This window comes from Manacus vitellinus, unplaced genomic scaffold (genome assembly GCF_001715985.3).
Source record: "Manacus vitellinus isolate BGI_N305 unplaced genomic scaffold, ASM171598v3 scaffold_22_pilon, whole genome shotgun sequence".
Lineage (NCBI taxonomy): Eukaryota > Metazoa > Chordata > Aves > Passeriformes > Pipridae > Manacus > Manacus vitellinus.
In genome coordinates, this window is record NW_021939632.1 from 1,696,265 (window position 1) to 1,710,299 (window position 14,035).

General features: G+C 37.0%; 1 protein-coding gene across 1 annotated transcript in view; it reads left to right on the forward strand.

Moving 5' to 3' along the window:
• DDX18 (DEAD-box helicase 18) overlaps positions 1-13,387 on the forward strand; it is a 16,115-nt gene extending 2,728 nt beyond the window's left edge. The window contains exons 3-15 of the mRNA XM_008923045.3: positions 3-57; positions 1,034-1,177; positions 1,712-1,847; positions 2,594-2,694; positions 2,806-3,005; positions 3,089-3,203; positions 4,561-4,700; positions 5,147-5,308; positions 6,310-6,462; positions 7,166-7,279; positions 7,739-7,795; positions 9,142-9,319; positions 9,960-13,387. Of these exons, the coding sequence (XP_008921293.2) occupies positions 3-57; positions 1,034-1,177; positions 1,712-1,847; positions 2,594-2,694; positions 2,806-3,005; positions 3,089-3,203; positions 4,561-4,700; positions 5,147-5,308; positions 6,310-6,462; positions 7,166-7,279; positions 7,739-7,795; positions 9,142-9,319; positions 9,960-10,102 (1,698 nt within the window). The 3' untranslated portion in view covers positions 10,103-13,387. The remainder of the gene's footprint in view (positions 1-2; positions 58-1,033; positions 1,178-1,711; positions 1,848-2,593; positions 2,695-2,805; positions 3,006-3,088; positions 3,204-4,560; positions 4,701-5,146; positions 5,309-6,309; positions 6,463-7,165; positions 7,280-7,738; positions 7,796-9,141; positions 9,320-9,959) is intronic.
• The last annotated feature ends 648 nt before the right edge of the window (positions 13,388-14,035 follow it).

Below are 14,035 nucleotides of genomic sequence, written 5' to 3' on the forward strand. Positions count from 1 at the left end.
AGGAGAAGAAGAAAAAGAAGAAGAAAAAGAGGAAAGCGGCGGCTGATGCGGGACATGGTGCGTTGTCTTAGCAAATACAGCTTGTCTCCCAGGGCTGGGTTATTCTTGGGCGCCCCTAAAGCGCCTCCTTAGAGTTTCCTCCCCGTGCCATGTGCCGGTCTGGTGAGTGTTTTAAAGCCCCAGAGGTCTTCAGCATTACCTGTTTTATTGCAGCTGTAATGTTTGAACTCTTACTCATTCTAGATCAGTAGCAGCTAATATAATTGTTGCATAGAATTCTGCTTGGTAACATTCGGTTCAGATGTTTTTCTTGTTTATTGTGGAAATGTACACCCTGTGTTTCAGAGTAGAGCTCTGACAGATGGGTGGTCTCTTTGTGCAACCAATACGACATTTTAGCAACATGTCCAGCCTTTGGCAACATCTGTACATTATGAAACTAAAGTATACTGGAAAACTACCCAAAAAATAGCACCCCAGAAACATTGCTAGATTTTCATGTATTTTCTTACATATGCATATATATACAGACATATATATTTTTCAAGCTTCTATTCCTCATGCATTTAATTTTTGTGACACTTATCGTGGTTATGCCAGTGAAGAGATGCTTTCATCCTCTGAGGATTCAGGTACTTAAAATGCAACAGAGACGTTATGTTTCACATATTCTGAGCACAGACTGTGTTGGAAACTTGATGTCTGCATTATAGATAGGAAAGAATTTTGTAACTTGTTTAAGGACAATTTATCTTGTTTCCACAGAAAGTATCATCCAGTATACATTAAGCTTCATTGTTTTACTATGCAAAGTGGGTTGTATGGAAGGGACTTCACAATTTTTGCTCTTGCCTTAGAAAAATTCAATAGAAACCTTGCCTCCCCTTCTCCAGGCCCTTCCACCCAATGGAAAAGCATGATCTTTGTACATGGTTTAGAGACTAAAGGAGATGCAGTCTGTGGAATGCTTTTTCATGATTAATGTGTCCCTTTTATTGCTAACTGACTGGTCTTCTATAAAACAACACTTTAGATACAGAAACCAAAAAAGCAAAAACTGAAGAAGATGAATCTGCAGAGGTAGAAAATGGAGATAAGCAGAATTCTGGAATGAAAGAAGTGGAAGAGGAGGATGGAGAGGAGGATGAAGTGCCCAGTTTACCACTAGGTTTAACAGGTATCTTGTGTTCTCTTTTTCATGTGTGTGCAAAAATCCAAAGGTCTAACGCTTTCTTCCGGAGCAAGTTGCAGTTTTCAAATGAGCTTTGTAATGCGGGTGTTTGAATCATGGTGATGTGACACTAGCAGCTGTTCAGCCGTCCTCCAGTTACTCTTCTTGGGAATTTCCATTATATACACACCTGTTAGTCTTAAAATTACTAGTGAAAGTGTGTTTTTTAAACCTGTATACACATGTGTTTAACTGTAGAGGAAAAAATCCATGAAGAGCAAGGTGGAAGCATACAACTAATAAATTGGCCATGAGAAGCAGTGGATTCATATTCATTCTTATTAGCTCTGTGTAGTTTTCTTAGTACCACATTAACAGAGAGTATTTTGTCAATGTCTTTGGATTTTATGGTAGAATGCAATAAGAAAAAACACTTTGATTTTTTTTTTCATATAGGTCAGTTTTAACTGGGTAATTTCAGAGGACAGATGGAATTGAAGAAATAAGTTTAAACATTTTTCATTTTCCCCCTCACTTCAGGTGCTTTTGAAGACAATTCTTTTGCTTCCTTGGCTGGTGCTGTCAGTGAGAATACATTGAAAGGCATAAATGACATGGGGTTTACACACATGACCGAAATTCAGCATAAAAGTATTAAGCCTCTTCTGGAAGGCAGGTAAGAAATAAATCTTTTTAATCACTCTCATATCTGAAATGTTGTTTGAATTTTGCTAGCAAGCTAAATACATGAATCATAGAAAAGAATCATAATCTTTAAGGTTTGAAAAGATCTCCAAGGTCATCAAGTCCAACCTCTGACCCAACACCACCTTTTCAACTAAACCATAGCACTGAGTGCTATGTCCAGTTGTTTCTTGAACACCTCCAGGGATGGTGACTCCACCACCTCTCTAAGCAGCCCATTCCAATGCTTAACAACCTGTTCAGTGAATAAATTCTTCCTGATGTCCAACCTGAATGTCCCCTGGCACATCTTGAGGCCATTTCCTGAAATATGACTTTCTGCAGCTAAACTGTTGGGGTTTTTTAATGCATTCTCTTATGTTTTATGTATTTTGTTTATAGTAATTAATACAGAAAGTCTGTCATTACTGTGTGTGAACAAATACTTAGAGTAAGGTCCTGGAGCAGCTTTGCCTTTGGCTTTGGAAGCAGAGAAGCCTGTTTTCATTAGTCTTGTCAGAGTGTCTCAAAGACACTGTCACCAGAGACAGAGTGACCGATTGCTGTGACCTGCATCTGACACCAAGCTCTTAATACCAACTCCACTGGTCTCCTTTAAGCCATGGCAGGTTTCTACAGTGTCAACATTGTTCAGAGTGGGACTGTTCTTTTGCCTATATGGCCAACTAAATACTTATTTTTCTATCTAAATACTTTTTCTAACTCTGTTCCACACAGGGATATTTTAGCAGCTGCAAAAACAGGCAGTGGCAAAACACTTGCATTTCTCATTCCTGCAGTAGAGCTCATCTACAAGCTGAAGTTCATGCCTAGAAATGGTAAGGCTCTTCATTTCAGAACTGAATTTTACTCAGCCATTTAGGGACTGAGTGGTTAGGAGGGGACTGGATGAGTTGGAATTTACTCCTCTCATTGATGTATTTTTTTAGGAACGGGTGTCATTATTCTATCTCCTACTCGAGAGCTTGCTATGCAAACCTATGGAGTTCTTAAAGAACTCATGAATCATCATGTTCACACCTATGGTCTGATAATGGGGGGCAGTAACAGATCAGCAGAAGCACAGAAGCTTGGAAATGGAATCAACATCATTGTAGCAACACCAGGGAGGCTGCTGGATCATATGCAGGTAGATACAATCTTGATGTCTAATCTGTGTTATTAAAATGTGACTCCTGTCTCTGTCTGACTGTGAATTTGTTTATCTTCTAGAACACTCCAGGTTTCATGTATAAGAACTTGCAGTGTTTGGTAATTGACGAGGCAGATCGAATCTTGGAGGTTGGATTTGAAGAAGAAATGAAACAGATCATAAAACTCTTACCAAGTAAGACCAAAAAAATCACTCTTTCCTGGAAATCACTTGACTAACATTATGTCTTCTTTCTGACTCAAGTATTATAAGAGAAGTCATTAATTTTATAGTTCTGTAAATGAACTGCGTAGTGGTTGTCTTACTCTGTCTTTTTTTTCTAATACCTCGTATATATTGCTTGTTTAACATCATTGATCTGACATAGTTTTCATATGCACTTTAGAGATATAATTCTGCTCATATAAGATCGTTTTTTCTCATTCATCCTCCTCTGCCTGTTTATTTCTTGCAATTCATTATTTCCTAATAAGATTTAACTATAAGGAAAAAGATCTTCTGTCTTGCAGTTCAAGGTTTTTTTCATACCTCCAAGACCAGTGTCTTAAGGAAGTTTAAGTATTTACCTAAAATTTTTCTTTTCCTAATTTTTCATTTAGTTATTCTTTGTAATTGCTATATTAAACACATTCTCAGCATCAACAAGGCTCTCTCCTTTTAAACTTTAAAAATGCAGAAAAAAACCCCGTGGAAATAGTGCATAAAAAACCCAATGATAAATATTTTGAGTTTCCACATCTTAAATATTAAATTCAGATCTACATGCTTAAAATGCATATATACAAACCTAATAAATAACATCATGTGAAGAATGTTAATGAACAGTGCTAAAAAGAGAAAGGGAAGGAAGAGCATGAAAATTACATGTGGAGTGGGAATTGATAGAGAAAAGAAATATTTACTTTGCATGAGTTTAATTTGGTTTCGTTGTGTTAGAAAGGAAATTGTATTTTAAAAGGGACTCTTCAAGATAGAAAAAAAAAATCAAAGATGGTGGCACTGAATGTTCATCAAGAACCGTTGCTGTTGTTCTTGAAGCTGTGACATGGAACAGGCTGAGTGCATTTCCCATGTACCTGTGCAACAAGAAAATCTGGTAGGATCAGGATGTGTGTTTGAGCTGAGAGATGACAGCCAGGCAGGAGATTTCCTACACAAAAACATTTAAATATTCATGGGAATTAAATCAATTAATAGGTAGAATTACAAGGCCAGTCTCTATTTAAATAATTGCTTTGTGTCTAAATTGGATTGCAAATGATATTGACATTTTCCCAGAGAGGGAGAATATTGCAAGTTTATAGCTGTTAGGATTGTGGAAGTGGGACCAGCCTAAGTAAACAACCTGTACAATCCATAATACAATTACACTGCTCTTTGTTTGTCAGTAGCAGTATGTTTTAATTAGAATTTAATTGAAAAAAAGTAAGAGACTTGCTCAGGGTAGTTTTCAGTTGGGTATTTTATGGACTTGCTATTTGAATTCTCCTTTAAAAAGTGAGGCTGTCTTTCAAAATAAATATTTTTCCAGAGCGCAGACAGACGATGCTTTTCTCTGCTACACAAACCAGAAAGGTTGAAGATCTGGCAAAGATTTCTCTGAAGAAAGAACCACTGTATGTTGGGGTTGATGATAACAAGGAGACAGCAACAGTAGATGGTCTTGAACAGGTAAAGCACAAACATTAGAAGGGGTATGATCTGTGAACACACCAATTCCTCTGTATTATTAATGGGGTTGTACAAAAAAGGTGTTTACCATCCTAGTGGGCAGAAGCCATCCAGTTGCCTAAAGGGCTTTATTCAGAGTGCAAACTCTGGTAAGTTACCTGCATCTAGTCAATGTTTGCAGGACAGATGATATAAAATAAAACCTCATGAAATAATAATATAGGTACTGACACTTGTCTGTTCCTGTTACATGCACAAGCTCCAGTTGTCTTTATAACTGTATTTTCCACCTTAGTGACTAGAGATTGATATGCTACAGGTATATTTCATTGTTTAACTATTTGGTGTATTTGTTTCACAACATAACCCTTCCCTGATTTAACTGTATTGCTGAAACAGAATTCTCCTTACTTCTCCGTATATAATAATGTTTAAAAATTTCCCAGGGGTATGTAGTGTGTCCATCTGAGAAAAGGTTCCTTTTGCTCTTCACGTTCCTCAAGAAGAACCGGAAGAAGAAACTAATGGTATTTTTTTCTTCATGTATGTCAGTGAAGTACCACTATGAATTACTCAACTATATTGATCTACCTGTTTTGGCCATTCATGTAAGTGTTTTATTCATTAATTTATTTTCAATTAATCTCATAGTACCTGGAAGTTGTTACTGACCTTACATTTGACTTGTTTGTTTCAGTCCAGTTTCTAAAAAAACAGACACCCTACTCACAGAACCAGTGATGGTCCTGATTAGTCTGTAGAGAAAGGAGATAAAGCGAAGACTGTGTAATAACAACACTTCAGTAATTAAATTTGCTATTTTTTGAACTAGGCTGAACTATGATATTAATTTATGCTCTGTAGAGCATAAATGAGCTGTGTAGAAAGAATTATGGTTTTTTCCAAGAGGTCGCCTTTCACAAGCACTAAAACTCAATTTGTGGAGTAAAGCTCTTGTCAGGGAAATCCAGAGTTTCTGATCCCCCTGAAGTGTTTGGTGCTTTTTCTAAGTCCAGGGTGATGTTTGGTTGTGCTGTGCCAATTCTTACCATTTGGATGAGCATTGTAACTTTTCTGTCAAAACCACAAAATGGATAGTTTAGGACAAAAAATTGACTGAAAGTCTATGAAACAGTTGTAACTAACCACAAATGTCCTCTTTTATTTTGTTGTTTGGGAGGTTTTTTTGCTATTCTTTGATAGAACTGCTACAAGTGTGGGTTTTGTTTGGTTGTTTGCTTTTTAACCTGTAATCACCCTTAACGTATTGCTAGACTTGCAAATGTCCTTTTTCTGAACTTCAGACATTTATGCAGCCCTCCTGAACAGAATGTTTATGCAATTTTTAATACTTTTGGTGATACACTGTAACCTCTGGGAATTGTCACTTCGTGTAGCCCTGTGCTGTTTAAGTTTTTCCTTGTTTCTTCACTGTGAAATGATCCTGCTTGGTCTGTACAAAACCAAGATTTGGAAAGATGCCCCAAATTATTTTATATGTATAAAATAATGTATATGTGAAATGAGAAATTGTATTTAAGTTTACCAGCTGGCAAATTTAGCTTTTTTTGGTTGATATTTCATGCTCCATGTGTTTGTTTCCTTTTAGGGCAAGCAGAAGCAAACCAAACGTACTACAACGTTTTTCCAGTTCTGTAATGCAGAATCTGGAATATTGCTGTGCACTGATGTTGCTGCCAGAGGATTGGATATTCCAGAAGTTGACTGGATTGTCCAATATGATCCTCCAGATGATCCAAAGGTAAGTTAAGGAAAGAGAGAAAGAAATCAAATCTTAACTACAAACATAGATGCAGAAAAAAGCTGAAACTGCTGTTTGGGGAGGTCAGGATTCAGCCATGATCGTATCCAGCCACTGATTTCTTTCACTTCCCTTCACCACTTCCTAGGAAATCCTGCTCCTGAGACCTTTATCATCTTTTTAAAAATTACTTCTTAAAACATTCTTTTTGCTGTGAAATTAATTTAAAATCTAATCAGCTAAACAACAAAACGCTTTTCAAGAGGAGTGTGAATTTACATGTGCGTCCCAACAGCTTTTCCAGTTGAAATTTGATTTTTGTTTAAAAAATAATATTCTGATTTGAATAAATGTCTACTATACACAAGTGAAATTCAAAAAACTCAGAAGTTTTGACAAATATACACAGCAAATTCACCAAAGTCAAGGTTTAATTTTCAGTTACAGCAGACTAAGATTTTTTTTCCCTCAGTAAAAGGTAAATTACTTTAGCCAAGGATTCTGTCTCAGCCTACCTGTGCTTTGCATCTTTGGCAGTTGTTTCCCTCATCCATGTGTCAGTGCCAAGAATAAGTCTTAAGAAAGAATGAATGATATGTTACGTTATATTAATGTCAAATTTTGGGTATTTTTTGCGAAGCACTTTGATTATTGCAAGTTTTTAAAACAGATTGAATTTGCTGTTGCTTATTCTTCCCAAAAGGAATATATTCATCGTGTTGGTAGAACTGCCAGAGGCATAAATGGGAGAGGTCATGCTCTGCTCATTTTACGACCAGAAGAACTGGGCTTTCTACGATACCTAAAACAAGCCAGGGTAAACTTGTGTCTACATTTTAATGGGGTTTTTTGTTTGTTTATTGTGTGTCAGGTTTTTAAATTTAAAAACTTTTTACTATTCAAAGATCAATTTCAATATATTAAATTCCAAAAGAAGTGTAGCCTTCTCATAAATGTAACCATTTTAATATGATAGAGCTGGACAGAGTTTTTTTGTTGCTCTCCTTATGCTCTTGTTTTGCCACTTTTAAAGTGGTATAACTTCTGAAGCAAAAGTGGTAAAAGAAGGTGTCATACTGAGCATCTTTATTACTCCAGCTTAAAGGAAGTGATAATACTGTCATATTGATGTAAAGGCACTTTACAGATACAGCTGTGGTGTTAAAAAAGAAATCTTCTGTTATCTAGCATGTCTTTTTGTCTTGGGTCTTAAACACATTCACTATATACAGAGTGTAAATAATTTTGAAATTTCATTTCCTTTTTTGCTTTTAAGGTACCACTGAGTGAATTTGAATTTTCTTGGTCAAAAATTTCGGACATCCAGTCTCAGGTATGAAATGACTTTATACTACAATTACTTTGAATATTATATTTTACATGGAGAATGTTACAGCCTATAACGACTGCAGTTCACAAGTAGGTGTGCTTGTTTAGGAAAGTTCCTGTAAATGAGCACTGTGCAGGAAATCCTCCTACCCTCGATGACAGTAAAGCAAGAAAATATTTAGAAATTAAAGATGAATTTTAATATCTAGTACTAAATCGTCATCATTATACAGTACAAATTTGCTTTTAAGAATTGGTTTTTTACATTACATCACAAAATAACAAAAGGACAGTGATGCAAAATGACAGTGATGTCAACCTGCTTTCAGCTTTTGAACAAAATGTTCTTGTATGGCTTAGCAAATAGGGGTTTTGTTGGGTAATGTTTAGATTAATTGCGAGTAATGTATGTATTGTAAGATGATTTTCTCAGACTTCAGTGTGCAGAAATACACCCAGTACCAACACTTAGGAATGTTAGTATATAGTCCATATGTATTTTTAACTAGCTGGTGTTAATAAAGCCCAGCATCAGCTAAACCTGCTTTGTGCTCTGGTGCTACAGAAATAACCATGGAGCACAAAGTTGAGTGGAATAGCATAGATAGTTCTGTAGGTGTGAATTTCTGTTGTTGGTGAGTTCTGTGAATCACAGTTTTGATAAGAGATCTATGAAGTTTCTTTGCAGTAACTTAAATTGAAAATAGCAAGTACAAGAAGCTGGTCCTTACATAGAGAGGTTCCTAATTAAGAATAATCAGGAAATAATGGTGTCTAATGTAGCTTATTTTTAGTTTGCTGAATTAACATATGTTAATCATCAAATGAGACACTCTGATTTAATGAGAATTGGGAACTTGGCCCACAACAAATCAAATATCTCAGTCTACACTAGTGTTATCTGCATTTTTGTCTTAGAATTAACACTTCTTATTTTACAATGCATTTGCACCATAATGGATAAGACTGTACAGAATTGCACGGAATCGTGGAGTTTAGACTTAAAAGTGTATTGTCGTTGTCCAGTAATTCTCAATACACATAGTTTCATGGTGTGGCTGCAGTTGTATTCTTCTTAATTAACTTTTTTTTTATTATTTCTATAAATTTAATAGTTGCTGAGGCTTTGTTTGTAATGTAATTCAGCTTCAAGCTTTTTTGTCCCTCTGCTTGTTTATAAAAGCATTTGATACCTGTATGTGCACCCTGCTGTCACAGGGCAGTTTTGCTGAAGTGAATAGAGAATGTCATTGCCACTCACAGAGTAAACAATCTGCTGGAATAATATGTATGGACTTTACAGATATAATTGTTCGTGACTCTTGGTTGTTTTTTTTTTTCTCTGACCAGCTGGAAAAACTGATAGAGAAGAACTATTTCCTTCACAAGTCAGCCCAGGAGGCATACAAAGCTTACATTAGAGCTTATGACTCCCATTCTCTGAAGCAGATCTATAATGTCAATAATTTGGATCTTCCCAAAGTCAGCCTTTCATTTGGTTTTAAAGTTCCTCCGTTTGTTGACCTCAGTATCCTTTTACTGCGGTGTTTCAGAGTTGAATTTCTGCATTATAAGTGTTCTGTGCAACTTACTGAGATCCTGTGCTACCTCAGGTTCTGATGGTTTGTAGTTGTGGGGTTTTTTTTTGCTATTAACGATTGGAATCCATCATGCTCCCACAGTAGTTTATCAAAGAAAATGTTACATTGCACGTACTATAACTGCAAAAATTGCCTACAAGCATCTGTGTTTTGGTGCATGTCCATGCTGTGTGTGCCTCAATTGCTGTGGGGCAGCAGATACTGGAATGCACACGTGTTCCAAAGTACTGTTCTCCTCTGTGCAAAATTATTTTCATGGAAATGCGCACCCTTATGTTTCATAGTCGTGGAATATTGACATAGAGGGGCAAAAGCATGAAATAGAAGGCTGTATCTAGATTACTGTCAGACCTGGCAGTGGATGGAACTTGAAGCAATAGCACTTTGGACAACTGCAGGAGTATTTACAACCACAGGCATGTAGTTCTGGTTTCCTCTATAGTTTTGCAACTCAGCTTTTTGTTTAATGCTGGTATTTTTTTCCTCATTTTAATAACCCTTTCAAAACCCAAAAAAACAACATTCGAAATTATCCCTTTTTAAGTTCTTTAACCAATAAAACTTCAGATGTGAACAGCAACCATGGCAGAAGACTTCAGAAAAGAGGTGGAGGTGGAGGATTTGGTTACCAGAAGTCCAAGAGTGTCCACAAAGCGAAAATCTTCAAACACATCAGCAAGAAGTCAGACAATCGGCAGTTTTCTCGTTAGTCATCCAGTCATTAAAATGGCTGCTGGCATTGGAAGAGCCCACCTTGATCAACACCATCTGACAGTTACTTTCAGTTTAAACTGCTCCATTCACGTGTTTAGGTGGTTTTTTTCTGGGAACATCTTTTATTTCTAAGGTCAGGAAGACTCTTTGGAAGGGAGACTAAAGGATAATATGGCCAGCTAATTTTGCCATATTTAAGGAAGAAGCTCATTTAATTACTTAAAGTCAATACTACAGAGGTTTTTACTAAAGAAAGAAAAATTACTTTTAGGTTTTATAGAAGAACTTGCTTTACATTTACCCTTTTTTCTATGCACACCTCTGAAAATTGTTGGAGTGGTCAACATAAGGACATTACAACGTGAGATGAAAAGGTTTTGCTCACTTGAATCTTTGCAAGGGATTTTAGTGCTACAGAACTCTGCACTGGCCATCAAATATGCTGAAGAATGTAGGAAGATTCCTTTAGAACAGAGTGTATGGATGAATAATTAAGGCTGTATGAGCCTGTGATTAATTTCAGACGTGGTATCTTTATAACAAGTACAGTGTCCAAAATAATAAATCACCTCTTACACCACTTCTGGGACATGCATAATACTCTTTTGATGTTGTGGTAGAATGGTAACATTCTAGTGCAATGTTTGGTTTTCCTTCATGTTCACTTTAAATCTGAAATTATCTACTGTACTCTCCTATGAAATGCAAAAAGAATTAAGAAAAGCAGGTAACATAAATTGTACTTGACCCAGATAATGTTTTTTAAGATACTTCATAACCTTGATGCAGAGAATGTTTGTAGTTGTGTCTTGTAAATTACAAAAGTGAATTCCTTTTAGTATATCAGATCAGCGGTGGGCAAAGTCAAAGGTGCTGCCATGGGACTGAGGGTGGAGAGCCTCAATACGTGAAAAAATGAAATGGGGTATAGATATACCAGGAGGGTATTTTGAAGGAAGAATATAAAAGACTGAAGTGGAAGAGGCTGGAATACACATTGCAAACGAAATGTGGAGGGTGCAAAAAGAATACAGAAGTTGGCAAAAGTAGAGTAACTGTATTACATATTATTTTCATCTCTGCTATTGTAGCAGTAGGTAACTGCTCATATGAGGCTGCAGTGGTGGTGGGCAAATGTTTAGAAAGTGTTCATGTGTCAAGGCAGGGAAAGACAAATGTCGCAGAATCCAGAAATCTGGACCCCGTGTGATTACAGTGAACCAGCTTTTAATTAGCATTTATAATGTAACTCGAGACTAGTTACAAAAGCACGAGTAGTTATTCCAATATAAATAGGACTGTTGTTTCTTAGGTCTTCTGAAGTAGTATGTCAGATTTAAAACTATGATATGAGCATTGATGTATGGCCAAAAAAAATAAGTGAACTTTGTTTTCATCCTTAAAAAAAAAATAGATAATTTTTGGGGGGGAGAAATAATATCACCATTCTGTTGCCAGTGCTTCCAGCATTCAGAACTGAACATTGCCTGCTTTTCAATTTCTGTCTGTAGACTTGGACTTTTCAGGATTCTTAATTAACACTGGTCAGATCTTCAGAGCTTCTGATACATCAAAATGTTTCAGTAGATTAATTTTGTCACATGGATTTGAATGTCTTGTGCTTCTAGGGTTGCATTGAAATGGCAAAATCTGCTCTGAAGGGTAAGCAGTGCTAAGAACATGATGCCTGTCTCATTGAGTTCTAATCTTTGATTCTGGGGTTTCTTATATATTTATAAATAATAGATGTTAAAATAGTTCTCATGCCTGGTTATTAGTGGCACATTTTAGGAGTTATCTCTGAGACCTACAGCCTCATACAGTTTAAGGCTTCTGTCTGTACTTGCCAGCTGTGTAGTCACAGCATGGGAATTAACTTACATTACAGCAAAAGAAACGCTGAGGGACTCATTAGATGAACTGCAAAATTAATTACTTGGAAAGAGATGTAAGCAAAGCTTTAGTAAACCACTGTGAAGATCAGAGCATGGTGATGTGGGGGAAAGCAGCCTGGCTGTGGTAGTGTGGAATATTTGTTTGGAACAGGTAAAAGAGCTGAGATGTTGGGCCCAGTCACCTGTCTGACCATGTGCTGCAGAGCCAGAACTGGTTGGGCTTGAAAATGCATTAAAATTCCTGCCACTTCCCTGTGTAGGCAAAAGCCTGCACTATGGAGAACTACTTTTATCTGTCAGTCATTTTGGGAACAGCAAGCTGACTGCTTTCCCAACAGTTCGAAAACCTCTACGTGCACCTAATTTTTTCTTTGGAAGAGCTGAGGTACTGTCTGATACATGGGAAACACTGACAAAACAGTGCTTTGGCATGAGACTGCACAATTCCTCCCTGGGATATTTGGGTTGCATTTTCTTATAGACCCTACTACAAAGAAACCTTTGAACCAATCTTACTTAGGAGATGAAAAGACTGGATACTATTACTCTAGAGTAATACCAGCTTACCCTAAAAAAAAATTAAACACTGTTACTTAAACATTATAGATGTATGATGGCTGCACAGCCTGTGGTAACTACATAATTTGCTCTAATTTCCTGATCAAGCAGAAGAGAAATTCACGAGCTGAGACTAAGTGGGAGTTAAAAGAGAAAGGGCTTCAGCTTCCTGGCTTGTGCAGATGCAATTACCTTTCGCTTTGTTTATGAAATCAGAAAGGACAAATAGTTTCTGATGAAATATCATGTATGGGGCAGCATCTGTTCTACTGTGGGGTATTGCAAGAAGTGTAAAACATAGTCAAACTGATTGGAAATCCAGCATTTCCTTTGCAGCTTCCCCTGTTATCAATCTTGTGAGCAGTTAATAGACCTCAGCCCTCAGACTCTCAAGGCTTGTCTCATAACAGTGACCGATAGGTTGGGGACTAATATTGTGTGCCTTGAGAAATTGCCTCCTTTCTCTGAGAACCTTGACAAAGAAATTGGACTCTTTAAACCACTTAAGGGGGTCATCAAAACTGTCCTGCTTGAACTCAAAGATTTTTTTGACAGTTCTTGGAACAGGCCCATAAAGGAGAATTCCATTGCTGAGCTACTGTTCATAATCATGAAAGATCTTGTCATGATACGAGTTTCCTTTGCCATAACAAGGTATAGACAAGCACAAGACCAGTCAGAAAGTGTTGCCATCAAATTTTTCAGGGTGAATGTCACAGGTAAAGGGCACATTTATTGACGGTGTAGAGCAAGAATGCTTGAGAACTGGGTAAGATATTATCTGCCGAGGTCTGCTGTAAATAAAAAGTGTTTATGTTTTGGCAATAATTAGCCTTTTTGTTTGATGTATGAGTTGATGACTCAATTTAAGTAAGCTACCAAGCTCTAGATACTCAAATGATTTCCTTTCAAGCCAGTGATCTGAGGCTCAGGGGAAGCAAGCTCTCACAGGAAGAGTGAAAAGGGTCATGTGATTTTAAAAAATAACATTTTAGGAGAGGTCCCACTGTGAAGGAAAGCAGGGTGCTGACAAAACACAGCACAGCTCTGTGACTTTTGCTTGTAGTTCTACCACTGTCCTGTTTAGGAGACAGTTTTCCAGTTATTTCACCACCACCCCTCCCCCCAAACTTAGAAGGGATTTTACAGAGACCTAAAAACCTAACAACTAGAAAAGCCAGTTATTAGCCCTTGAAAGGTGGGTTGGTTGTTGGGGCTGGGTTTTATTTGAACTAAATTAATGCTGAAAGAAGCCTAGAAGCAAGGGGCTGGGCGTAAAGAATAAAGTCTGTCACTGCTCTTGACTTTTGCTCTACCAGCTTGGTTTTCTTAGGATTTTATCTGCTTGGCTTGACAGGGGAATTCATGCAACTCTTTTTGATGCTTTTGTTTGTCCAGTGCTTTTAGATTTATAGATGATGTTGAGCCCTGACAATAGGAACCCAGCCTCCTGAACTGGAATGCTCTTAGCTTCTA